General features: G+C 32.7%; 2 protein-coding genes and 1 pseudogene across 5 annotated transcripts in view; 1 reads left to right on the forward strand and 2 right to left on the reverse strand.

Moving 5' to 3' along the window:
- The first annotated feature begins 249 nt into the window (after nt 1-249).
- On the forward strand, nt 250-1,110 carry LOC110036647 (annotated as a pseudogene).
- Nucleotides 1,111-7,652: 6,542 nt separating this feature from the next.
- On the reverse strand, nt 7,653-14,145 carry LOC110033884 (uncharacterized oxidoreductase C24B10.20). Its single transcript, XM_020738042.1, has 6 exons — nt 13,842-14,145; nt 12,364-12,516; nt 11,675-11,768; nt 11,011-11,093; nt 10,769-10,922; nt 7,653-8,006 (listed from the first exon to the last, which is right to left on the reverse strand). Exons 1-6 carry the CDS (start codon nt 14,010-14,012, stop codon nt 7,771-7,773), a joined length of 891 nt encoding a protein of 296 aa, XP_020593701.1. The 5' UTR covers nt 14,013-14,145; the 3' UTR covers nt 7,653-7,770.
- A 1,722-nt stretch (nt 14,146-15,867) lies between these two features.
- Nucleotides 15,868-26,555, reverse strand: part of LOC110017900 (ribosome-binding ATPase YchF) — a 12,433-nt gene continuing 1,745 nt past the window's right edge. The window contains exons 3-12 of one of the 4 annotated variants that reach the window (XR_002293307.1): nt 21,421-21,474; nt 19,643-19,753; nt 19,409-19,471; nt 18,554-18,808; nt 17,923-18,069; nt 17,567-17,594; nt 17,398-17,468; nt 16,839-16,898; nt 16,325-16,483; nt 15,868-16,198 (exon numbers count right to left, since the gene is read on the reverse strand). Coding sequence is in view for 2 of the 4 variants with exons in the window: in XM_020715055.1 (XP_020570714.1) it covers nt 16,415-16,483; nt 16,839-16,898; nt 17,398-17,468; nt 17,567-17,594; nt 17,923-18,069; nt 18,554-18,808; nt 19,409-19,471; nt 19,643-19,753; nt 21,421-21,474 (858 nt within the window). In the remaining 2 variants the exon portion in view is untranslated. Of the gene's footprint in view, nt 16,484-16,833; nt 16,899-17,397; nt 17,469-17,559; nt 17,595-17,922; nt 18,070-18,553; nt 18,809-19,408; nt 19,472-19,642; nt 19,754-21,420; nt 21,475-26,555 lie in introns of those variants that run through there. The other 3 variants (XR_002293306.1, XM_020715055.1, XM_020715056.1) reach the window with 3 other exon arrangements.

Genomic DNA, 26,555 nt, shown 5'->3' on the forward strand with positions numbered 1-26,555 from the left:
TATATATATATATATATATATACCACAAAATTCTTATGTACTAACATATCTAATACCAAAAGTTTTGTATCAATATTATCGTTAAACCGTCATGCTTACCAAACCCAAATTAATAACACCACATACATATGGTTAACAAGGTCAAATCCACAACATTAACCCAACCAACCAAACTTTGAATCTTACACACATCCTTCCTCTCTCTCACCCTATAAGTCTTCCCATCCCCATCTCCTCAATCCTCAGATCCACCGCGCTCTGCTCCCATGGCTTCATCCCTCTCCACCCTCCTCCCCCTCCTCCTCCTCCTCCTCCTCCCCCTCTCCGAATCCACCACCTTCCTCATCATCAACAACTGCTCCCAAACCATCTGGCCCGCCGCCATCCCCCACGGCGGCGCGGCGGCGGCCTCGAACTCCCCCCTTCCCAAAACTGGTCCTTTTCCACCACCAGCTCCAACGCCACCTCTGGCACCCTCTGGGCTCGCACCAACTGCACCACCGACTCCTCCTCAGGCAACTTCACCTGCCTCTCCGGCGACTGCTCCGGCGCTCTCAACTGCACCTCCCGCGCCACCTCCCCTGTCACCGTCGTGGAATACTCCCTCTACCAATGGGGCAACAACGACTTCTACGGCATCACCCTCGTCGACGGATTCAACGTTCCGGTGGCCGTAACGCCCGCCGGTCCCGGAAACTGCAGCGAGGTGAGGTGCGCGGATAACGTTGGCGGCGAGTGTCCCGCGGAGCTGAAGGCAGCCGGAGGTTGCCGGAGCGCGTGCGATGTGTACAAGACTGATGAGTACTGTTGTAATAAGGTGGGAGGCTGCTCGCCGACCAAGTATTCCAGGTTCTTTAAGAAGCTCTGTCCCAATGCCTGTAGCTATCCGGAGGATGTTCCAACCAGCACTTATACCTGCACTTCTGGTGGGGATTTTAGAGTTACCTTTTGCCCCTAAGAATTCTCATATTTACATAAATCTGAATGATTGTTTGTATTTTCTGACAATAAGATTAATACCGGATGGTTGTGGCGTTTTAATTTATTTGTAATGTGTTTTAACTGCAATTTGTGTTGAAGAATAAAATGATGTGATTTATTTGTTTGTGCTGATAATCTTTTAGGGATGTTTTCGTCAAAATAGTCCCCGATTATTTATAATGGTTCTATTTAGTCAACGGTTTATTTAAGTATTTATTTTAAAATTGAGTTCTAATCGTCTTCATGGGGATTATTTCAGCCCTAATTCAAAAAATGTAGAGATTATTAACTATTTTGGTACTTCGATAAACTTTGGGGTTAATACGACCTCGTATAAATAGTCAGGAATTGTTTTAGCACTTTACTTAATTTGCAAGTATTTGCATGTCTGATATTGAAGCTTCCATTGTTACATTTATGTTAAGTACATGAAAATGTGTATTTCATTTTTTTTAAGTTAATTTAGTGATATTTTTGATGTGATATGAAAGATTTAGGCCGTAAAAATGTAAAAATTAAAGCTTAGGTGTTAGATATCTAAGAAGATGTGTTAAACGTGGTAAGAACTTTAATGATAAATGATTAGTTAATAACATTTTTGATTTTGCATATAGAGCTTACCTTAATGAAAAGTTGTTATTTGAGTGGGAAAACGAAGAATTTAGTGTAACAATTTGAATATTTATAGTAGTTTTAGGATTTAATAGAGTAATTGTTAATTAATATTTCTTAATTATGAATATTTATGATTGGAGTTCGGATCTATTTTAAAGCAGAAACAAGGATTTTAAATGCATAATTTTTATTATTTTATTGAATTTTTAATTGAAACATTCGATATTATGCTTATTATATATTAATAAATGATTATTTAATATTGTTGGAAGCATGTTTATTTTATCTGTAATTACATTACTCTATTGGACCAAATTGCTTAATTCTGGAGCAATTAAAAATGAAGCCGTACAGGGTTTCTTTTGAAATATCTGTAAAATTAGTTATTACATTATCATTTAAAAAAATAGAATATGAAAACGTTTTGCGCATTTTTGACTTTTAGATGTCAGAAAAGTCAATTGAACAAACCCCAATTAGTTGGCCGTAGAAACAATTTTGTAAGAAATTTTTAATTCCAATTTTTTGTTGAAAGAAAAAATTGTAGTAATCATTACAGCTCTTTGAACATCAGCTTCTTTCCCGGTAACTTTACAACAGACTCTTCTTCAAACAGCTGCAGCTCCTTTAAACAGACCTTTAAACATAGACATTCGATATATGACTATATAATATGTCCTCATGCAACCAAAGATATATGAATGTTTTCCCACATTATTCTAGCAATTGAAAATGAATTTAGAAGTAAAACCATGTGGGCTTAAAATCCTGTTACTACTGATATCATGAGGAATATACATAATTTTCTAATCAATAATAGGCTTGACATGGTTCATAGTTCGGGATAAATATAATATTGTACTAACAAAATGATCCATATGGATGGTGAAATAAGAAGCATTATTGTTGAACAAAAGAGTGGAACATGATATCTCTTCAGTAATATTATTGGACCCAATGATCGAGATTGTGAGGGGGCATTCAACTCCTTGAGAGAATAAGGTGAGTAAGAGTGAAAGTGCACTTGCAACTCAGTTCATTTGAGAGAAATTATTACGTTCATTGTCCGCATGTTCGGACACTTGCAACGATCCGGCCATGCAAAATGCAAGATAAAGTGGTTGAATCATTGCCATTGTTCAGTCGTGTAGTTCATCAAGCATAATGATTTTCCGCTTACACAGTGCGGCAGCCTGAGGTTTTCTATATAGCATAAAGGCTGGTCCCCTGTGAACGAACTTGCCTTAGCAGTAGGCACTAACAAACTATTGTAGAATGAAAACCAAAGCAGTTAGGTCAAAAGGAAGATTGAAGATGAAGAAACGGCCCATGGGCCTGGGCCGTGATAAGTAGCTGACTGCTGCAGTATATGAAGTACGGATAAATAGAGGGTTGGAAGAGGAAACCATTTCACGCTTACTTTAATTAATAAATAATTAGGGTTCTAACGGCTTAATTAAATGATTAGTCAAAGCCTGGACGCAAAATATGACCTTTTAAAAGTAGGTTGACAAAACGCGTTTTGTTAGTGGATTTAAATTTGAATACTATTTCAAGATAAACAGACACTAATCCGTGATAAAGTGAGTAAGTGTATAATTCCAAATCATTAAATTAAAATTTTTAATCGTGCATATTATTTTTAGGCTCCATTTTTCTGAAAATAATATCAAAATAAACATTTCAAACAAAGCATTAAAAACTAACAATTTATATTTTTAATTTTATTTGAAAATTAACTATATATATACATAATATATATATATATATATATATATATAATAAATTAAAATTCTTTTGAAAACTATATGAAAGATTTTAAAAAATTATAGGACAAAACTTGGTTGAAATAATCTATTACGAAAAGCAAGATTGTAGAAGCAATCTTTTCCCTCAAGTTGAAAAAGTTAGGATTGTAAAATATGAATTACTATGTTGACCTCCTATGAATGTGATTGAGTATATTGGAGTATACTATCGACAATAATAAAAAATATATCATAGATATTTAAAAAAAATAAAAATATTCTTTTAATTCACAAGTTTAAGGCACGCGGGTTCAAAATGTCTGTTTTTTTATTGTTATTTTAGTAATATTCAGATCCCACACATTAGAGACTCATCCGGAATATGTATGTCAGGTGAGTGTCAATGTCCGAAAAGTGTCCATTGGGCAAAGATATCCGGAATATTCAGATCCCACACATTAGAGACTTATCCGGAATATGTATATCATAGGGCAAGATATAGAAATAGATTATTTTGGAACTTACTTGGTGTCCATTATATAAATACTAATGATGCCTAAAATATATTAATAAAGAATATGCCACAAATTGTAAATCAAACCACATAAGGATTTATGTAAAAAAAATAATTATATGGTCTAAAATAAAATTTATATTGCCATTAAATAAAAACCTCAATCTTCACCTATGATCAATAATCAACTCCATAAGAATCCTTCCATCAATATCAAAATGCATGAATATGATTATATTGGAGCTCTTACAATTAATTATCAATAAAGTTAATCCTGAATTTAAAATAAAATAGCTGGTTAATAAATATATTTCCTTTATAAAATAGAATGACATTTTTTTTATAATTATGATATTATACTACATCTGATTGTCAAATTTTTATATAAAAAAATTGATTACCATATTTGGCTTTTTTTTTTTAATTAACTTTGTGTATTATGAGGCACAAGAAGTTGATACTTATTTGGTAACAACTAATTATCAAAAGAACTGAAATCCATATGATGAAAGACATTAGGGGTGTAAAGCCGAGCGGCCCAAAGCCACTCCTGAGTTCGAGTCTACTAGAATTCAACCCGATAAATGGCTCGTAAGTTGAGCTTTATGTGCTAACGAGCCAAACTTGGCCCACCCCGATTCGATTTGTCAGCTTGTAAGCGATCTTGTTTCATGAAAAGTGATATAAAAACATGCAAAGTGCTTATTCATTGTCATGAATAGTATAATATGATATAATTATAAGTGGAAACTATTACAAAAGTCTACAATTGAGGTGATTGATTATTAATTCCAACTCAATTTTTTTTTTTTTAAAGCTCGAGCAAAACACAAATATATTGCGTTCGATCGTGTTTGGCTCATCATTGCTCGAATCAGAAAATTTAATTTTAAATCATATATATAAACTTATTACTATATAGTAAAAAATTATATTGAATAATCGAAATCATATCATTTTAAGTGATTTAGTTTCAGGCAAATGATCAATTGATCATAAATGGATGCCTTGGATTAAATACTTAAAATTTATTAAGTAATATATATTTAAATTAAAAACCCTGATCCCAATTTTCTAACCTTTAACCCACAGTTGCCCACATTCATTTGGTTTTTTTTTCAAGTTGGGAGAAGCTTCTAGTTAAAATTCTGCTAGTGTTAGGGTTTTCGCTTCGTTGTCACACAGGTTCTTTTGTCTTTTTCGCCAAGAATGGAATACTCATCTCTCATTTTCTCTCGTTTGAGGCTTGCGAGTTGTGACTCACCTCGCAGAGCTTTTTGTACTCTAAAATCTCAATCTCCTATCATTTAGTAATTCTTATGACAATTATTTAGGTTGCTTATCTCTTCTGTCTCATATTTATTTTTTGCATAAGATGTCATCCCCATTTGGCGTTGCGATGCGAATATGGTTGTTTTGTTCTCTTGTTAGAGGTTGGTACTTTGGTGTACCAGCAACAGAAAGTCATAATATTTAAGTTTATGGTGATGCTATGTTTTGAGTATTTATATTAGTTTAACTCTTTAGTCTGTCTTTTTGTGGTTTGAAATGTTCTAATAAATGCATACATGTTATGAATCTAAGAAGCAGAGGAAGCCGGCCCCTGATATAATATCTTTTTTGGCAAAATTTTGTCACATAGAAGATCAAGAAAGCATTGGAGTTGAATATAGAGCAATGATATATTTGCATGCTACTTCATGCGGATTGAAACTCCTTTGAGAATTTGATTTTTCTTGTCACTTGGTTGATGATTGTATGTTGTGACAATCGTGCAGTTATTTGCATTGCCAACAATCCTATTTTTCATGAACGCATCAAATAAATTCAAATCGATTGCCATTTTAACAAAAGATTGTAGGTGATGGCTTTTGTTTTGTAGTATTTAGGTGTTAAATAGATTTTAGATTGTAGTCGAATATGTCATTAAAACTGAGGATATGAAGCCCTGCTTACAAGTTTGTAAGACAGTTATTCGGTTTTTATTTCTTTTTGATACCCCTCAACAGATGAAAAGAGAAATGAAGTGGCCATTCCAACGAGCTCAATACAACTATATTTATAAGTTTATAATACATAGTAATTTTGTTAATTTTCTATATTTTGTAAACATTTTTGAGCTAGTTCGAGTCAAGCAAGCTCAATTTGAACTATTTCAAGCTTAATCTAACAAAACTTAATTTTTTTAATTAACAACGAGCTCAATTGGCAGCTGGGTCAAATTTGTTCCAATTTAGAGGGTTGAGCAAAAAATGAATATATTATCTAAAAAATTTATGTATAAATGCTATCATTTATTTATTCTGTAATGATTATATACTAAAAGCAAAAACAAGGTACGCACATAGCATACAAAAGAATTGTTAACTGCGCAAAAATTTCCATCTTGTAATAACTATTTGATTCATATCAGCCATAAAGTTTTCTATGTATTTAAAGCATGTAAGGTGAAGAGAAAACAACATTAATATGAAAAAAATTATTATTAATATTATTATTATTATTTCAAATGTTATAATTATAGTAGCGCTTGGATTCTCAAGGTTGAGGCTATATTGGGCAAGTAGTTTACTTTTTTGACCAAGCAAAAGGGTGTCAAATTGAGTTTGGGGGTCAGGTTCAGGACCTGAACCTGATTTGATCAGACCCAAAACAACTTGACTTGAATATTAAACGAGCCAAGAAGTCCAATTTTACCCGAGCTCAACCCACTTTCAAACCACCAACCCATACCCAACTCATATAACCCATTAAACTTGAAGAATAATAGTTATTTGGATCAATTTCAAAGTTAATCTCAAGTCAAACCTAGAATGGCAAGTAGATTTCAAGTCAATTTATAGTTGGGGTAAGATTCAAGTTGTTGGGTCAACTAGAGCTGCACTCAAAAAATTCAACAGCTTTAGATTTTTCAAGTCGGGTACGGGTCGATTCATGTTGGTTCAAGTTTTCACACCCCCAACAATACCACTATATTGCCTAGGAGTATGTTATAATGTAAAACTTAGGAGTGGCCAACGGAGCTTTTTTCATCTTTCGTTAACGGGTCTTATAGGCTCCCGCCAGTAGGCCTTTCAGATTGTACGTATTCGTCTTTATCTGTCAGATCTCCTTGAAATTTATGCTGATACATTTTCGATGTACACTAATAAATGAAAGTTAAGAAACGATAGCCTGTACGATTGAAAGATTTTAATATTTATTATTTTATCTTTAAAATTTATTTATTGCTTTTAATTATTGATTTATTAGAATTGCAAAAGTTCGTCGACAAATACAATCCATATTAAGCAATAATTATTGATCAAGGTTGCCTCTTTGACAGGTAACTGCTAGAAAATTTTATATGCATGGAAGCAACGAGCCCACACTAACAGACCAAATTATGGGGATAATAAATATTTTTATTTCTAAAGAATCTAAAGCTTTAGAACTTATGATTAAACATCAATGACTATCATTGGACAAGAAAGCAAAGATGCTCAGTAAAATCAATATAAACTCTCATTAGCCTGTTATTTGGCTAATTAGTGTTGCGCATTTAACTAATAACATTTTAGGGAAATTTGCATACTCAATTCCTATGTATTTACATATCTAACATATAAACTTCAATTTTTACATATATGCCACCTTACCTATGCATATAAAGATGTGTTTCACTCTTTAAAAGTTAAAATAGTGCTATTTTTTATGTGATATCAAAGATTTGGGTGGTATAAATGTAAACAATAAAGCATAAGTGTTAGATATGTAAATACATAGGAATTAAGAATTATTTATGTAAATGCCCCTAAATTTTAATATAAGAAACAAAGAAGGTATTTCCAACAATTAATAGCTCATGTTAACAACATTTGGCGTATAAAAGGAGTGAAATTAAAAAATAATAATAATAAGTTTCAACTAACTTTACCAAGGAATTTCTGCGCCATCCCAAGCATAGAATTTTCCATTGTCACTGCCTTTAGCATTGTTTATAATGCTCAAGAGCTTTTGCACTGAAAATTCTGCTGTAAAAAGCTTACCTGGTGGAACGCTCTTCTGGAAAGGTTTTGAAAGATCAGTGTCCACAGTTCCAGGATGCAGCAGAATGCAGAGTATTGGATCCTTTTTCCGAGCTAATTCCACAGAAATGGTCTTCGTCACTGAAACAGCAGCACAAATTTAAGTACAAGCACTGGTGATAATATGTTTTAGAAAGATTTACATACATATACCACTCGCTTCCTATGCATTTATATATTTAACACCTGAACTTCATTTTTTACATAAAAGGTGTATTTCACTTTTAAAAGTTAAACTAGTGGTATTCTTTATGTGATATGAAAGATTTAGATGATATAAATGTAAAAAAGCGAAGTTTATGTGTTAGATACTGTACATAAGAAAAATATTTGCACTAACCTTACACAGATCATGAGACCCACCTAACCATACAAGCCAAGTCATACGAGCCAAGTCAATTAGGACAAAATCGATCAGACGAAAGGCAGACAAGAAGATGGCTGGACGAACCAAGTGTTATCCATCCAATCGGAAATGAAACAAGAATCGTCCAAGCCATCCAGATGCACACGGGAGTCCTTCCGTTACCCCAGATGCGCACAAAACTGGACCGATGCTGCGTGAATCGGTCTAGTTTTGGATTGGCTAGAAGAAGCCAGACCAGCCGGCCCAGCCAAGATCTAGTCCAGGCAACCCCAGTGACCACATGGGGCTTTCCAGGCCGCTGATCACATATAGAAGGAAAGAGACTAATAGGGGCTTTTGGGAGGAAATTTTAAAGAGACACTTGGGGAGAATTTATTAGTGCCTAAGGGCTGGGTTTGTTTCTTTTAGGCATGTTTTGTTGGCTGTTGTTTTCTTTTCTTCCAGTGATATTCCTAGTGACGTGTAGGTTGTGGGAGAGACGATCTACCTCTCGAATAGTAGATTATCATTGTATCTTGCTTGTTTTCCTTTGATTTTCATAAAAGCCGCCCTCATTTGAGTTTTTTCGCCTATCTATTGCAATTTCATTGTTGTTTGCTCGCTGATTTTGGTTCTGGATTGTAACAAATTGTATCAAATAGGATCTTGGATGGAAGCCAACAAAGAAAGTGGATGTGCTGGAATGAGAAGTTGGGCAAAATCAAATCGGGAATGGAAGAAATGTTTGCCACTAAGGAGGGCAGGTTTTCTTCCATAGAGATTCAAATGCAGTATGGGTTCGAGAGCATAAGAGAAATGCAGGAGATGATGTAAAAGCTCATAGAGATGTAGTCCAGAGCCATGTCGATCACTCCAGTTGCAAACCCTAACTAATAGTTGATCAGGGAATCCTTGGTTGGGTCAAAGGGGAAGGCGATTGAACAAGAGGATAACGAGGACATCATCTATCACCAAGAGCATCCCCATAAGACTCCGAGAGGAGGGGGAATGGAGACTTCTAAATGGAGGGGTTTGGGCTGAAAATTAGAGGAGGAATGGTGCAAGGGGCATGGAAGAGCACGGAGGAAGAAGGGAATCGTTAGTGGGGTATGGCTTGATCGAATAAGGGAGTTTCACCCTGGACACATGGGAGGAAATACCGGAAGAAGGGGAAGTTGAGATAAACCACCCAACGGATGACCCAAAAACTCCTTATCAAAGATCAAAGATAGTTAGCAAGGATGAATCAGCAGACCGAGCTGACCTAGTTGAGCCAAATCAACTAAGATCAGCTGGCCAAGCCAGAAGACAACTGAACGATAAACCAATGCTTATAAAATACCACAAATATCCCAATATAGACCCTCTCCAAATGGGGGTAAAAAGGAATTATCACTATTGTACTTCCCCCACTATAAATAAGGTAAACATTTAATGACAAACCAACACTGTTTACTATTGTTCATCCCTCTTTCTCTCTCTCTTCTCATTTATGCTCTATTCGTTGGGTTTGATTCATGGATAGTTTCGGATTCAACAGACATGTATATACATAGAAATTGAGTGGTATGTGTGCCCCTATGTTCTTTGCATAAAGGATCACATCCCATTGCAGATAGTTCAATGACAAATAATATATGTAAAAGTTCCCGAAGATGCAGTAAATACTCTTGAAATGTATGCCTATTGCTTTATTCATATTTACTCAATTAAAAGTGCAACATCAATCTGAGTGAAACTAGAACAGAATGCCAATTTGGAATTTGGAAAATCGGGACTGTAATCAGCACAAATAATACAATATATGTCCCTTAAATCTGACAAACTCATCAACTATACTAAACTAAATGAAGATATTTTTCTCCACAAAAAAGAACACCAAAATCAAATACCTTTTATAAGTCTCACTCCAGCATGTAAACAAATAAAAGAAATTTACTTGCGTAGCACACAATTCTTATGTATGTACATATCTTACACATAAAATTTCATATTTATGCATGAAAAGGTGTATTTCACTTTTAAAAAGTGATAACAATGCTTTAATTGATGTGATATTAAAGATTTGAGTTTTACGCATGTAAAAATATGAAAGTTTAGGTGCGGGGATATGTAAAGACAAAAGAATTGTGTGCTATGTATGTAAATGCCCCAACAAATAAAAGGTTACCCTCAACAAATTAAAGCAGTTAAAACCCCAACAATAACTTCATTAATGTTGAATCCTTTTGGGAGGTAGGGTCTCGTGTTGTTCGTGGATACATACCCGGAAAAGACCTGCTAAGGAAAAAGAAGATGATGGAAGAGAGAAAGGGGAGATGGATGAGGTTTCCCCAAGAGGGACTCAGAGTAATTCATGTACCCCTGATTGCTAAAAATATTTCTAGAAAATCTAGTAGTAATTATGATTGTCGAAACTTACACCACAGATCAGCATGTGAACATTATCATGGCGCAGATTTTGAGGAAAAACAAAGCGAAAAAAATAACAACATACATTGATTCAGAGCAGTCTTGGAAGATCGATAAGAATGCCATCCTCCTAAACTATTGTCTCCAATGGAGCCCACTCTAGCACTCAAATTTGCAACCACAGCAAATTCTCTGTCGGTTCCAGATCCACCTCCGGCTTTCAGGAGTGGCCACATATGCTGGAGAAAGCATCATAATCGAAGACCACATGAGAACCTAGGCTAGCTCAATAAGCAAATAGATGCATAAAAATGAATGAACATTTACCTTCACTACTAAAACAGGTCCAACAGCATTAATTTCATATGTAAGCATCAGTGCAGACTTCTCCAACTTACTCAATGTTGTTTCTGCGCAAGAAATTGCATATAGTTAACAAAGTAAATATATGTAAAAGGCATTTGCAAAGATTTTCTATTAGGAAAATAACATAATGTGTCAAAAATGGACAAAGAGAATATCTCCTCCCACTTTGTTTCTCTCAATTAATATGCCATTTAACACAATTCCAACTAAACTGACCATCTGATAGACGCTCTCTAACTACTTTCTCGTCCTCCAGGAATCGGCTAACCTTTTCCCTCCTCGTTGGTTGCCCTAATCTGCAAGACTTGCTTATAACTAGTGGATGTGAGTGCTCACGTTTGGCTGGTTAAGTTTGTTTAATAGCAATGATAGGGAAAGGCTCTCATTGTGGCTGGTAGTTTAGGGTTCGTTCAAAAGGTTGGTTGTGAGTTACTATTTCCAAGCAAGCCAAAGAGCATCAACTGAACTGTGAAAAATATTCATCTTAGTTAATTACTTATAAAGTCTGAAAATCCAAGGTGGCAAACTATCAAAGTACAGAACAATGAAGAAAAGGAATTTCATTTAGCAGAAGGCATGCCAATGAAAGCCAAGTAATTAGTCTTTGGCGGCTAAGAGATCAAACCTGGATGCAATGTTTTAGGTATCGAAAGCACTCCAGAAGTGTTAATCAGTAGGTTTAGAGAACTATATTTTTCTTTTATAGAGATGGCAGCAGCCTGCAGAAGCCATCAAATGTTGCAAGCAACTCCAAAATTAGAATGTCAATAAACAGAAATAAGAAAAAAGAAAAATTCAAAAAAATATTAGGTTAATGGAGGTAGATTTTGGAAACAGCTAGGCACAAAACCATATACATTGTTCTGGAATTTTTCCCAGGAATCAAAACGATATCACAATACAGATGCATTATAATATAAAATTGGCTCGGAAATGATGAAATTGAATGCCATGAAACCAGTAGGATTTTTGTAAAAGAAAACCAAAAAAAAAAAGAGAGAGAATGGCACAAATTCCGTTAAATTTATGGTACATGGGTATTTATACATAGAGTTGCCAAGATTATATCAGGAATCTATACAATTCTAGGAAGAATATTAATTATAAGATTTTACACAAGGAACCTCCAGTTGTCCGCCCACAGCCCCATTTTATTATTATTAAATCTATGTGTTGCCAGCATAATAAATGTTTGCATACAGTATAAGAAAATGAAGGTATTATTGGCGCTTCCAAAATTTAGTAGCACGCATTTCTGATCTTGAAAGCACTGCGTAGAGAAATGATGCCAATAGATGAGAAATGTTGCATTACCTCTATAGTACTCTCATCTGTCACATCAAGTGGTAGTATGTTGAGACGGTCTTCAAATTTCCCCTTCAAATCAATAAGGCCGGTTGCTCCACCAGGATTTCGACAAGTTGCAACAACATGCCCTCTGTTGTTTTTCTCCAGCAGTTGCCTCACCTAGCAAGCACAATCAACATTTAAAAATAGATTAAAATATAGCTTGATATTAAAATGATGAAGTATATAGCAAGATACCATGGCCTTTAATATTCATCCACTACAATCATCTATCAAATTCAAGAAGCCCTACAGAGTCTAGAACTGAGATCAAGATAACTTTTCTGAATCACAATATCTTAACTTTATACAGTCAGAATTAGCAAAACATATTAAGTGAAACGAAGCAACTGATGGCAATCTTTTTAATTAAATCATTCATGTCAGAAGCAATGGGGGGATAACTTAACGTTCATGTCCTTTTGCAAAACTTCCATTTCCTTTATGCTTTTTTTTCACTTCCAATTCCTTTATTTTTATTTTTTACTCAGATGTCCATTACACGAGGATTATATGATTTGTTGCTGGAAGGAAAAAAAACATTGAAAAAAAAAATAAATTAATTAGAATCATTACTTTGGATGGATATAGTTGCAAATAAAGTTTGATGCTAAATTCTGTAAACATTTCAAAATTTTAGAAGTGCTAATGCCATTTTCACAATAAAATAAGTGAACAACCAAATTCTTAATGCCTAAACATGCTTTTTTTCCCAAATAGGTCCATACAAGGAATGTGCTTCTTCAATACAAAACTCCTGCAGGACCAGTTGGTTGCTTCATGTCAGAAAACATGTTTAAGAAAATGCTGCATAAATTAGATTATAAATTTCGGTTGAATGTATTTAGAAAATAATCTTTTTGTTTCAAACTCTAAAAAAACCTCCAAAATCCACAAAATTATAGCTCGCCACTGATCGTACTTGCAAGTGATGTTGCAGAGGAGTAGAAGATTAGATTGATTTAATGCTCTCCTGGAAGTGTTATATGATATGTTTTAGTTTTTACATTTCAATAAAACAAATGTATCTGGAAGTATGATTAGACTTGTATGTGTGTTGTGTTATTATTACTGTAAGGATTTCATTTATAAATTTGGTTCAAGCCTAAATTTTCAACGCAAATAACGAACTGAAGAACAGTTGGAACAGAAATATGCCCTTTACTGAAAACATTATGGATTAAACCAGGACTCATAGGGTGCATCAAATAGACAAAAAAATTATAAAGTACAAAATTAGAACGAAAATAATCCGAAGTCTACGATCAACTATAACCATAATGTCAGCCCGAAAAAGAAATCAGGACAATAACCTAGCTGAATGTTCCACCAACGATCGACGGAAAAAGAGCACGAAATACACCAAATCCCGCATAAAATACAGACAACAAAGACAAGCTTTCTAATATTAATAAAATCAAAGTTATTTCAGAAGGGGAGCTCACGAATTCGAGCCCGATTCCTCTGGAAGCACCCTGAACCATAGAAACCCCGCCCTCCCACCGAGATATAGTGCTGGAGAACCTAGCGTTTGGCGCCGATTTCACCAATGGCGGGAGTCTCATAGAAACCCTTAACATTTCGCTAATTTTTCTGCTTCGCGAGAAGAACTGCATCAGAATCCTGTTTAGAGAGACGAAAGAAGTTTGGTTCTCTCTACCCCTCGCAAGCTCTGTGGTTAGTTTCAGAGTGTCGGTTAAAGTGAAGGATATTTTAAAATCAGGGAGGCGTGGCGCCTTTTGGGCAGCAAGAGAGGAGAGAACATAAATAATGTCAGGTGAGTTAGTTAATCTTTCAAGCAAATAATTTTTTTTAGACTTAAATAAATATTTTATCAAAATGAAAGATTTAAATGATATGTAAATATAAAAGCATAGTTGTGAGATATGTAAATGCATAAGAATTGTGTACTAAAAATATTAATTTCCCAATTTTTATATGTACACTTTTGTTTTTATTTCAAAAACGGTCATTTACTTACATACTGCCCAAGTTATATATACTTACATATCTAATATCTAAGGTTTACTTTTTTTATATTTATACAAATCAAATCTTTTCTATCATATTAAAAATATCATTATTTAAAAAAAAATTAACATGCACCTTTTCTTAAACATGTAATGTTATATATATATATATATATTAAAATTCAGGTGTTAGATATATAACTCCATAGAAATGAAGTGGTATGTATATCAAATTTAGTTGTGTTGTGTGATTAAATTCACTCAAATTTCAAAAAAAAAAATGTATGTAAATCTTTCTTTTCAAAATTAGTTATATATTATTGAACTTAAATTTATTTGTGAATCACACTCAATAAATGAAATGTAGAATATCCAAAATCTTGAGAATATCCTCCCCAATTACATTTATAGAGGATTGATGACTATCTGTTAAATGTCAACAAAGCTCCTGACATATTTTGTCATCGCAGGTTGGTTCTAGAGGGGCGGTTGCCTTGCCACACGAGCATTTGAAGGATGTGCAATATTTTTCATATTGAAAACACTTTGTTTAACAAAGTTGTAGCCATCTAGCTTAATTCAAGATCTAATTCCAATGAATTAGAGTTATCGTAAAATTTTCATACTCATATCTAGGAGCAAATCAACTAAAGAAATGTCTTGTCTTCATCTCTAATCTTCCAATTTAAATTTAATAGATTTACAAAAAACTTTATAAAATCATTCAAATACTCATCAATATTAAACTCATCTCATCTGAAACCTGCAAAATTGTGTTTCATATAAAAATAATTCCCCAAATTGTTGAATAGATATTTGCTCAACATCCTCCATAACTTTCCTACATAAGTCTTTATCATCATCGCATATTTGATCTCCTGAGATAAATAATTTTAAATCAAGCCACAAACACTTTGGTTCATATTCAAACATCTTTCTGACATCTCCTCAGAACATTCATCACTATCAATAACTACATCAAGATTTAAATAACAAAATGCATTAAAACCTTTGCATCGCTTCCTGCCAAAATTTCATGTCATTAAATCTTGCCAAATAGATTCTGATAAGATGTATAATCATCTAATAAATTGACGCCTTTTCCACCGTTTTGATGAATGTTAAAAATACCTAACATTATATTATACATGACTTCACCAGATCTCCTAACATGATTTGCTCCGATCTCTTTGTTTTGTGTTTGCAACTCCGTCAAAATCGCAGCAGCCCATTGCCAGAATCACACAAATCCGGCTCAGATACCAAATATTATGCAAAACAATGCATAAAACAAAATCACACAACAAACAAATAATCAAACAAGATGTAATTTACGTGGTTGTCGCAAATCCGCTTTTCAACAAGTGGGGAGAAAGAAAAAATTGTTGAAATAAAATAACAACTCCACACAAAAAACAACTCTAATCCTTCTTATAAAAAAAAGATGAATGAGACATACTAATAAAAAAATATAAAATAACCTATTTACCCCCATTTACAAATAACCCTCTAATACAACACATATTACATAACAAAAATACCACTATGTCTAACTTTTAAAAAAAATGAGACACACCATTTCATGCTTAAATAAGGTGGCATATATGTAAAAGTTGAAGTTTAGGATTAAGATATGTGATTACATAGGAATCATTAATAATTCAGTTGTGTATGTAATCTTTCTAACAAAAAAATACAGAGCTGGAATAAGAGGGATCTTTTAATTTGTCGTGATCATGGATAAGTCCACGAAAAGCTAACCACCGAAGAATTACTGCTTTGGTGAGGGCCTGATTAGCTTTAAAGCAATCACACCATCTTTTCCCTCTTCCCTTTAAAACAATAAAAAGTCAGAAGTTGCAATAATTTAATTTGACATGTGATCCAAGGATAAAGTTTTTAAATAACATTTACAGTAATTATTATCTTAAGCTGGAAGGAGTGGAGGAGATTTTAACTGAAAAAATGCTATTTTGTGGCAACTTATGAATGGAAGGAAGAAGATAGCTGATTCATGTCTTGGTGGCTCTGCTTTTTGTTGGTATAAATCAGACATTAAACCGAAAAAGCATGACATCTCCTTCTTGAACAATGTACTCTTTGCCTTCTGATCTCAGCTGCATTGATTATCCAAAGCAGTAATAATAATAATGTGTTTATTACATATACCATACAATTGTGTTATGCATTTACACTTCATGTTTGATATTTACATTTGTCTTGTCATAAAACTATGCATGAAAGAGTGTATTTCACTTTTAAAAAGATGGTGATGGTAATATTTCTGAGGGGACGTTAAGGATTTGAGTGGTTTGCATGTAAATATAAATATTTAGGTTTTGGAAATGTAATTACATAAGAATTGTGTGATATGCATGTAAATGCATTCAATTTAGTTTCGGTAAAGCGTATAAAGAATAAAAGTCTACAAGTTAGATTAGATAAATGTGGGGTTGTGGGCATTAGACTTACAAGGCCTTTCTCCCTCGCAGCAGCCAAAGAACCAGCTGCAACAAAATCATCGTAGGATACCTGATGACAAATTCAGGTATTATTTTCACATATAAATATTAAAAAAATTTAAGGCTTACGAATTAAACTTCTAAGAACCAAAAATGAATCCAAACAATGAAACAAGTGATTAAAAGAAACTAGCAAAGTATTCTGAGAACTGTGAGATTCTAAACTCTGTAAAAGGACTTCAGATTGCAGAGCTTGAAAACAGAATTTTTCTGCAATAAAATAAGAACCACGTGCATAAAAATAAAAATGAAAATTTACATACATGGCACGTAATTCTTATGTATTTACATATCTCACACCTGAACTTTCATAATTACAGACATAGCTCTTTGGTGTTTTAAATCTATGCATAAAACATGTATTTCACTTTTAAAAATTAGTAATAGTGCAAATTTTTATGTAAATTAAACATTTCAGCAATGTAAATATAAAAGTTTAGTTGTGAGATATGTAAATACTTCCAAGTGCTGCGTATATAAATGCCCCTAATAAAAATTTAAAAGATTACAGTCTCTGCACGAATGAAGCCTTTCTCAAAATCCGAATGTATTACTCCAGCAGCTTGTGGTGCTGTCATTCCTGTTTCACAATAGAATACTGTTTTTATTCAAATAACCAAAGCAATTATGAGCAGCAGAAATTAAAATATGCACAAAAGAAGAATACACACAAGTAACCTGCAAGTACTGTCCAAGCTTTTGTTTCCTGAAAGGAAGCAGAAAGGAACATGAAGACCAAGGACATGAAAGCAAATCAGATAAAAAATCGAAAGGAAGATTTACATACATACCATACCACTCAATTCCTATGTATTTATATATCTAACACCTAAACTTCAATTTTAACATACATGCTACCTACCTATGGATGAAAAGGTATATTTCACCTTCAAAAGCTCAAATGGTGGTATTTTTTGTGTGATATGAAAGATTTAGGCAGTATAAATGTAAAAGTAAAGTTTTGGTGTTAGATATGTAAACACCTAGGAATTGGGTGGTATGCATGTAAATGCTCCAAAAAGAAATGTCATCACCTTTTCCCCTGATGTGAAGTAAGTTCTGAGTCCCAATAGGTCGTATGTCTCTCTTATGAGGTTTCCTAATCCACTTTCACTCACACCAAGAGACTTTAGATACTCTATCCTCTCGTCTAATGGAAGCTCCGTGAGCTCAGATTCAACCTGAACATGGTATGCGCAATATTAGTCATTTTGAAATATAGAGAAAATTAAGACATTAGCAAGATCCTTAAAATGTTTACAAAGGTAACCAAAGAGAGAAGATTAATAACAGAAGATGACATTAACCACAGGAGCAAAAGATGGGAATTACGGATATATGAAGAATGGCAAATATAACATGTATCATACCTTACAGAAATAGGGTGAATATTTTTCACAATAATGTCAGCAGCAGAAGATAGCATTTAACTAAACAAGGCCACTTAAAACACATTGTTTGTTTAACCAGAAATAAAAAACTTTTCATAACCCTGTAGATACCACACAACATATGCAAAAATGATGGTATTTTTGATGTGATATAAAAGATTTGGAATGTAAAAAGTAAAGTTTAGGTGTTAAATGTGTAAATACATTGGAATTGGGTGGTATGTATGTAAATGCCCCAAAAAAAAATTACTTTGATTTGCTGCAAGAATCATACCTGTGCTGAAATTGATGCTAGGCCGGATTGCAACTCAGAAGCGAGTCTCAATACTTCTTTGACGTGTGGATTGTTATTTGGGTCAGAAAGATCAGATTCAGCCACATTAGCAACATATATGATAGGTTTCATGGTAAGCAAACAAAGATGACGTATAGAATCTTTCTCAAAGTCTGTTAAAGGAACAGATCTTGCAGGCTTTCCATCCATGAGAAGCTTCTGAATCTTTTCCAATGCTGACCTCTCCGTTTCTTCCTAGAAGATTGAAAACAGTGACAAATAGAGATAATTACACACACAGATATAATCATATTTACAAAAAACATTATATGTATGTATGTATGTATGTATGTATGTATGCATGTATGTATGTATGCATGCATGTATGTATGCATGCATGTATGCATGCATGTATGTATGTATGCATGTATGTATGTATGCATGCATGTATGTATGCATGCATGTATGCATGCATGTATGTATGTATGCTTATTTATTTATTTATTTATTTATTTATATATAATTTATAAATAATGCTCCCATGAATCTTTGTAATTGATCATTTTAGTACCAGAGTCGATAAAATGGTTAATTTAGTCCACAAGCACTTTTAATATGGGCTAAAATAGACCTCAAGTAGGACTACTTTTAGTAAAAAAGTCTTGGAACTATTCAGACACTTTACTCAAACTTTAAGTAAATGTATCTATAAATAATGTTTTTGATTTATACAAGGCTTGACTTGAATCAGCTCAAAACTGAATACCTTCCTCTAATCAAGAAGGCTCAAGCCAAAATCAAAATCTTTGATTTAAATTTATGCTTCTTGTTTAAACTCAGCTCCCTAAGGATTACCTTCAGTTTAGATTGTGTATCCTTCGCCTTGCCTTTCTTAAGTTTCTCCAATCTTTTCTCTATCTGAAATTCTTATGAAATAAACAATTTAGTATTGTGAGTGAACTTCATGATCCGCCAACAATTAAATAAGGAAATTTAGAAGAAAGTAATAATCTATCAATCAAATATGAAACATAGCAAATACAAGAGGGTCACAGAATTTAACTATCACAATATGATTGTTCAGTATACCTGATCAAGGTCTGAGAAAATCAGCTCTAGGTTTATAACATCGATATCTGACTTCGGGTCAATTTTTCCGTTGACGTGAACTATGTCATTATCCTCAAAACAGCGTACAACCTGTGGAGAGTTGGCATGTCTAAAGATTTAGGTAAGCTAACATAATAAGATTTAGAAAAGAAAAAACAAGACGTAAAAAGCTTCATGAATTTTAACTTGTAAACATGCTTTTAAAAATCAAACCAGACTAGCCGGTTTGATCAGTTTAACTATGAAACTGTCATTCAACCAATTTGATCCGAGCTCAAAATTGCTGCTGTCTAGAACCGGGGTTGATGGACCAGCAAGTAAGCCTTTTTTTTTTTTAAGTACCAGAAAGTTCTAATATTGTCCAATTTTAACCTTTTAGTTTTGATAAAATGGCTAAAAAAAAGATATTTAAATAAAAATAAACCAAAATATCGTTTCTAAAAATTTTGATTTAGAATATTATTCAAAATATTCAAAAGTGATGTGACTTAAAGAAAATATTATATATTGAATCGATAAAAATAATATTAATGCATTATTATTATATTATTCAACCACCAACATCCAGTTCAACCTATAGTCCAAACCCAGTTGAACACTCATTCTTTCAGCTGATGTTCAGTCTGATTTTCACAACCTTGTTTATCACTTCAAAAAGTTGCATTGAACAAACAACTGCACCGAATCTAAGCTTTTGCAATTATTGATAGACTGGGGCATTCGAATACAAATACTATAAATAATAATTTGCTTTATTTAAAAAATAACAAGGAAATTTTTATGGTATTAAGATGAACAATGCTTGATTAAACCATCTAATGAGTTACTTTTTTGGAAACGTATCGAGGGGTGATGAAATTGACACAATAAAAATTAATAGAGAAGAATTAAAAGAGAAATAGATTCACGTGCTAAACAAAACAAACCATGTGCACGGATTCATGAATTAAATATGGAAAAGGAAGTTCCATGGATTCCCATTTTTTTCGGCCCACCAAGATAAAAATAAAAAATAAAAAAATAATTGAAAACAGTTTAAATTTTTAAGTTCTTTGTGATCTACTAATTTTCAATTATTTTTTAGATGGTTTTGCATTGAGAAAATGAAGAAAACAAGTTTTCCAGTCAATTCATCTTCTATATATAATATCAAAAAAGAAAAGGTAAGAGTCCCCTTTCATCCTTTATTTCCCCTTTTTTTATTTTTGCTCTTCTCCTCGTGTCTAAATTTTTCAATTTCCCTTCCAAAGATAACCATAATGAATGCTGGAAATAAGAAAACCCTGTCAAAGAAGAATTCCGAGAGCTACAAATCTCGGAATAGAAGAAGCAAATTAATCCCGGACTGATAGGAAACTTTAGGGAAGATATTTGTGAAAATAAGATAAGTTGTTCCTTCTTCAAATGGTATAGCCCATCTTCTTCACACCAAAAAGAAGCCTAAGCACTGGAGGTTTGCCAACTTCTGAATGGCACCACCAAATCCCGAACAGATAAGAAATTTATCACATTTATAACTGTTGAAATAGTGGCTAGTTCACTCCAACTTGCCGTTCAGGATCATTTTCAATCATTGCAAAATCACTAACCGTAATACAAATCAACCCGCGTCCTCCGCCAATTCTATTCTAGGTATTTTGTTAATAAGTAATAATAATAAAAATTATATGCAAATATTTTAAAAAAGATGGCAATGATTATCTACTGGCATGACACAGGAAACAGCAGAGAAAGCAACAACGTAAATTAAAATGAACCTGAAGTATGGAATCCACTTCACGAATGTGGGAAAGAAATTTATTACCTAATCCCTGTTAAACAAAGGAGATGGAATCAATATCCAGATATACTTCTACAACTACAGAGAAAGTTGATAGAATGGTAACCAAAACCAAAACATGTAAGAGCTTAAAATATATCAAACAGGTAGGCGATATAAATAACGGCAAGATGAAAATAACTTGCTCTTGCTGGCATTTTTTAATTAAAATAAAAAAAATGCTAGCGTTAACTAAAGTAAAGAGTGTACACAAACAAATCAGTACAAGAAATATAATGGTGACAATGTGTGTGTGTGTGTGTGTTTATATATATATATCTATATATATATATTCTCTCACAGATTGTCCAAGAGGCTTTTTGTGGGGACAGCTAACATTTACAACAACAACAACAACGAGATTTATCCCACTAAGTGGGGTTAGCAACATAAATCCTTTTTCTCCATTACGTCCTATTGAGTGTCATATTTCATTTAATTGTAATAGATTAAGATCATTTTTTTATACAATATGCCAAGGTCTTTTTAGTTCTACCTCTGCCTTTCTTAAGATCGGTCAAAGCTAAAGCGCACTCTCCTAACCGTCATAAATCCAAACTAACTATGAGAAAAATTTGTATCACATCTTAACCTATGTTCAATTACCCTATACCATAATTTTAATGTATGACACATCAACTTATTCCTCTATAACTTGCACACTCTTGTGCATCCCCTTTATTCTTAAAAATGGGGACCAAAATACTCTTCATCCACTCCTCAGGCATCTTTTTAGTTTTAAAATAATATTAAAGAGTTTAGAGAACAGCTAACATTTTAAGGGAAAATTTCTGCAATGCCTTGACGACTGCAGTATCCTCAAAGGCTGTAACAAGTAACATGAAACCCAGATATTCAAGTTTTAGATAAGAAATATGAATACTATTCTATCTTTCTGAATGATAAATGTTTTGCCAGGCGTGGTTTATAGAAATGCCCAAGTAAATAACGTTACTGAAAGGAATAACAAATGTTAGGTGTGCAAAAATAAACTGATAAGTAAAAAATGTTAGGTGTGTAAACATAAACTGCACGGACATTTTAAAATCTACGACATATAAATGTTTAAATGGGATGTACAAATAAGCATGCTAAAGTCAATATTTAAAGTTCACTAGCTCCCAGAGTAGGCAAAATTCATTTTCCATTTAAAATAGGAAAAGACAACCTTTTCATCAAACATTAATTTATAACAAACCAAAAAAATGAAAATCTAAATTCACAAGAAAATCTAAAATCAAATGGAAGTCAAGAAAACATTAGGCTTCATGCCAAAAAAAGAAAACAAACTACATAAACTTGACCAAATCTTAACTCAGATACAGACCAGCAGCTTAAAAAATAACAAGATAAATAAATGAGAAAAATCGCCAAATTGTTAATCCAAGCCTGACAGAGTAACTAATGTAAAGGTTTTGTGCAAATTGTTAATCCAAGATAAACTATTGTAATTGTTAATCCAAGCCTCACTTCTACAAGCCTGACAGAGTAACCATGAGAAAACATACCTAAAAGTTACTGTTGAAACCAGAACTCGAGGAATTAGTATCCAAACATCACACAAGCACAACGGGAAAACTGAATTTTATTGAACCATTGAATAATAAATCGCATGCTCGAGCAAAAAAGACCAGCAAATGATGGTTTCTGAAAATCCTCATTATATGGTCTAATCTGCAAGTCTTTAATATCATAATCTAAAATTCTAGCTAATATAAAAATTTACTAGTTCAGCTAGTCACAAAACAGTCTAAATAGTGAACCAAACCAACCAAGAAATAAAAAAAATTTAGGAGAATGCATGACCGTTATCAAATGCATATTACATCAAAATAAACTAATTTCAAAATATCCGTGTTTCGCTCTCACTGCCAAATTCATGAACAATTAAATTCAGATGTTCCATTTTTAACCCGCATTTTAAGGTCTCTAAGAACAATCCCACAACCCTCCTTTCAGAAATAAAACAAGCCTTGAATACCAAAATAAAATCCCGGTGCTTCAACTAACTGAAGAACACATTGATGTCATAGTCGTGCAGAAAATAAAATTTTACCCATTCCTATCATTGATACCTTCATTTGGCTGTATTTTAAAACTTACTTTTCTGCATATTTTTTCCCTCGAAACCACCTCTTAAGACCAGCTATATTCTAAAAAAACCATTGGAAGAAATACCCCATAGACATTTTATTATTAGGATAAGATCTTGGAATATAGGTACTCTCACGGGTAAATTAATGTAATTAGTTAATATTAATTCATAAAAAGATAAATATCTTATGTGTTCAAGAAACTAAATGGTTTGGAAAAAAGGCAAAGAAGATTGATATCTTAGGTTTTAAGCTTTGGTATTCAGGAAAGAGTCGAACTAGATTTAGTGTTGGTGTAATTATAAATAAGAGTTTAAAAGATAATGTTGTAAAAATTAAAGAGTTCGAGATAGAATTATAGCCCTTAAGATTTTTGTTGATACTAAAATTTTTAATATTATCATTGCTTATGCTCCTCAGATAGGTTTAGATATGGGTTCTAAAGATAAATTCTGGAATGACTTAGAAGACTTAATACAAATGATACCTCTTGAAGGAAAAATTTTATTAGAGGAGATTTAAATGGAAATGTAGGTAGAGTGGTAGAAGATTTTAGAAATATTCATGGTGCTTCTATTTGCTCCAAGTCTTGTCTTGATTTCCTCACTTATACTTCCTATTGTAACTGCAAGATAAACACAAAAATACATTTTTTTAAGTGCAGTTTCATCCATAAATGATACCTCTTGAAAAAAGAATTTTTATTAGAGGAGATTTAAATGGACATGTTGGTAGAGTGGTAGAAGATTTTAGAAATATTCATAGTGGCTACGGTTTTGGAGGGATTAATGAAGAAGATAGAGCTATATTAAATTTTGTTTTAGCTTGTGATTTTGTTATTGCTAATACTTTATTTAAGAAAATATATGAGCATATTATTACTTATAAAAATAGATCTAATAAAACACAAATTGATTATTTTCCTATGAGAAGGAGAGAGCGTTGAGAATGTAAAGATTGTAAGATTATTCCAAGTGAGAATTTAAGTAGTCAACATCAATTATGAGTTCTAGATTTTAAGATAAAGTGTTGTAAAATAAAAAATACTAAGAATCACCGTTGTAAAATTAAAAGAGGTACCTAAAAGATAAATAAAATTATTTTTATGAATAAAATTCAAGATTTCAAATTTTGGGATGTTCATGAAGAAGCACGGGTTGATAGTTGATAAATAATAGGTTAAAGATGGCAATGGGCCCACCATCAATATTAGTGCTCAAAATATTGAAATGAATTGTTGAAATTTAGCTTTATATGAGGGCTTGAATGTCAACAATTCTCCTTAGAACTTTTTTTTTTTAATCCTCTGTGAAAATGATGAGCCCTCTTTGATTGGTAAATTCATAAAAAATGATGAAGAATTATTTAATCATCATAAGATCAAATATTGATTTATGATGTTTTAAATAAAATTTTAAGTCAGAGTGGGTTAAACTCTCATATTATTAGTTATCTTTTACTCCAAAAAGCCCGTCTAAAATTAAAATATTTAAAAAATTTTTAAAAAATATGTGAATGTAGGGCCCGCTTTTAATTTAAGTCAGAAAAATAGGTTCAAAGAATAAATATATAATAGCATTTTAATTTAAAAAATAATTTAAATACACAAGTCAAGCAAATGGAAACAACAACCATTTTTAATTTGGATGGCTTTGAGCAGATTTGCATAACTTATTAGCCTTTTGATTTTTTCTAGTCTCCAAGATAGGAGGGATGGAAAGTTCATGCTATTATTATTTTTACCAGCAAAGAAAAATACAAAAATCAAATTTTCAGCTAAAGTGAAAACAACTCAAGTGGCACAACCAAGGTATGAGCCTAGACATTTGCAAGAGTAAGAAAGGATCATAGGGAGAACCCTAATTTAAGAGGACCCTAATAATAGAATATTCATAAAATCACTGATCCATGAAACACTCAAAAATTAAAATATCAAAATAAGTTTATATTATTTTGAAGGAGTTTCCAAAATGGTCCTAAATGTCTAGAGAATATTCCACTATCAAACACAATTTTCTGCAGAGAAAGATTAAAGCATTAATAAAAGATGAGCAAAAAAATGAAGACCTAATTGAAAATTACCAATTCAAAATCCCATTAGAAAAGGAGCACCAAAACATCGAGAGATTCAAATAGTTACCTCCCTCCCTCCCTCCCCCCTCTTACTCATGGGATAATTTCCAAGAATATTCTCTATTATTTTGATTTTAATTGTCATGCGCATTATGATAACTATTTAGATAAGAATTTGTTTTATCAAAGAGCTTATCCAGCATGATTAGATAGGTTATTTTCATTCTTTAATAAAATACTTAGTTTTTAATGTGCTTATCATTTTGGTCATAAATAGGCATTAGTATATAATATTTTGATCATCAATAAGTGAAAAAGTTCCTTCAACTCAACTATCAATACAACACTCTTGACGAATCACTCCTTTTATATAATCATTAGCTTCTGGAAGCAAAACAGTTTGAAAGCACCAAGCAACCCATCTGTTTCTGCATTCAGAGTTTAGCTAGAGCAGGAAATCATTGGATCCATCCAGAAAAAAATAAAATAGACTCGTGGTTAATGTTTGTTATTTGTTGTAGTACCAAGGAATGAATGAATTCATTGTTATAGACTAAATTCAACTTAAATCAAAGAAAAATAGCAAGCATACAAGCAAAATGTCTCTAAGGCTTCTATGATTGGTAACTCTAACTTCTAAACTACACAAGCAATTTATTGTGTAGGTTCTAAGTTTGATTTAAACCTCACTTAAATCCTTTTGGAAAAATCACATTTTAATCTTTCTTTTATTGCAACTCAAGCTTGCTTGAGATCATCTAAATTTGACTGATAATCTTTGTATTGTGATCTCATTCTGATGAGGAGTCAAGATCAAAAGTACATCATAGTGGATTCTGGAACATTTTAGGTAATTATAAATCTAAAATTTAAAATATATATATATATATATATATATATATATATA

The sequence above is a fragment of the Phalaenopsis equestris genome, unplaced genomic scaffold, assembly GCF_001263595.1.
Source record: "Phalaenopsis equestris unplaced genomic scaffold, ASM126359v1 Scaffold000002, whole genome shotgun sequence".
NCBI lineage: Eukaryota > Viridiplantae > Streptophyta > Magnoliopsida > Asparagales > Orchidaceae > Phalaenopsis > Phalaenopsis equestris.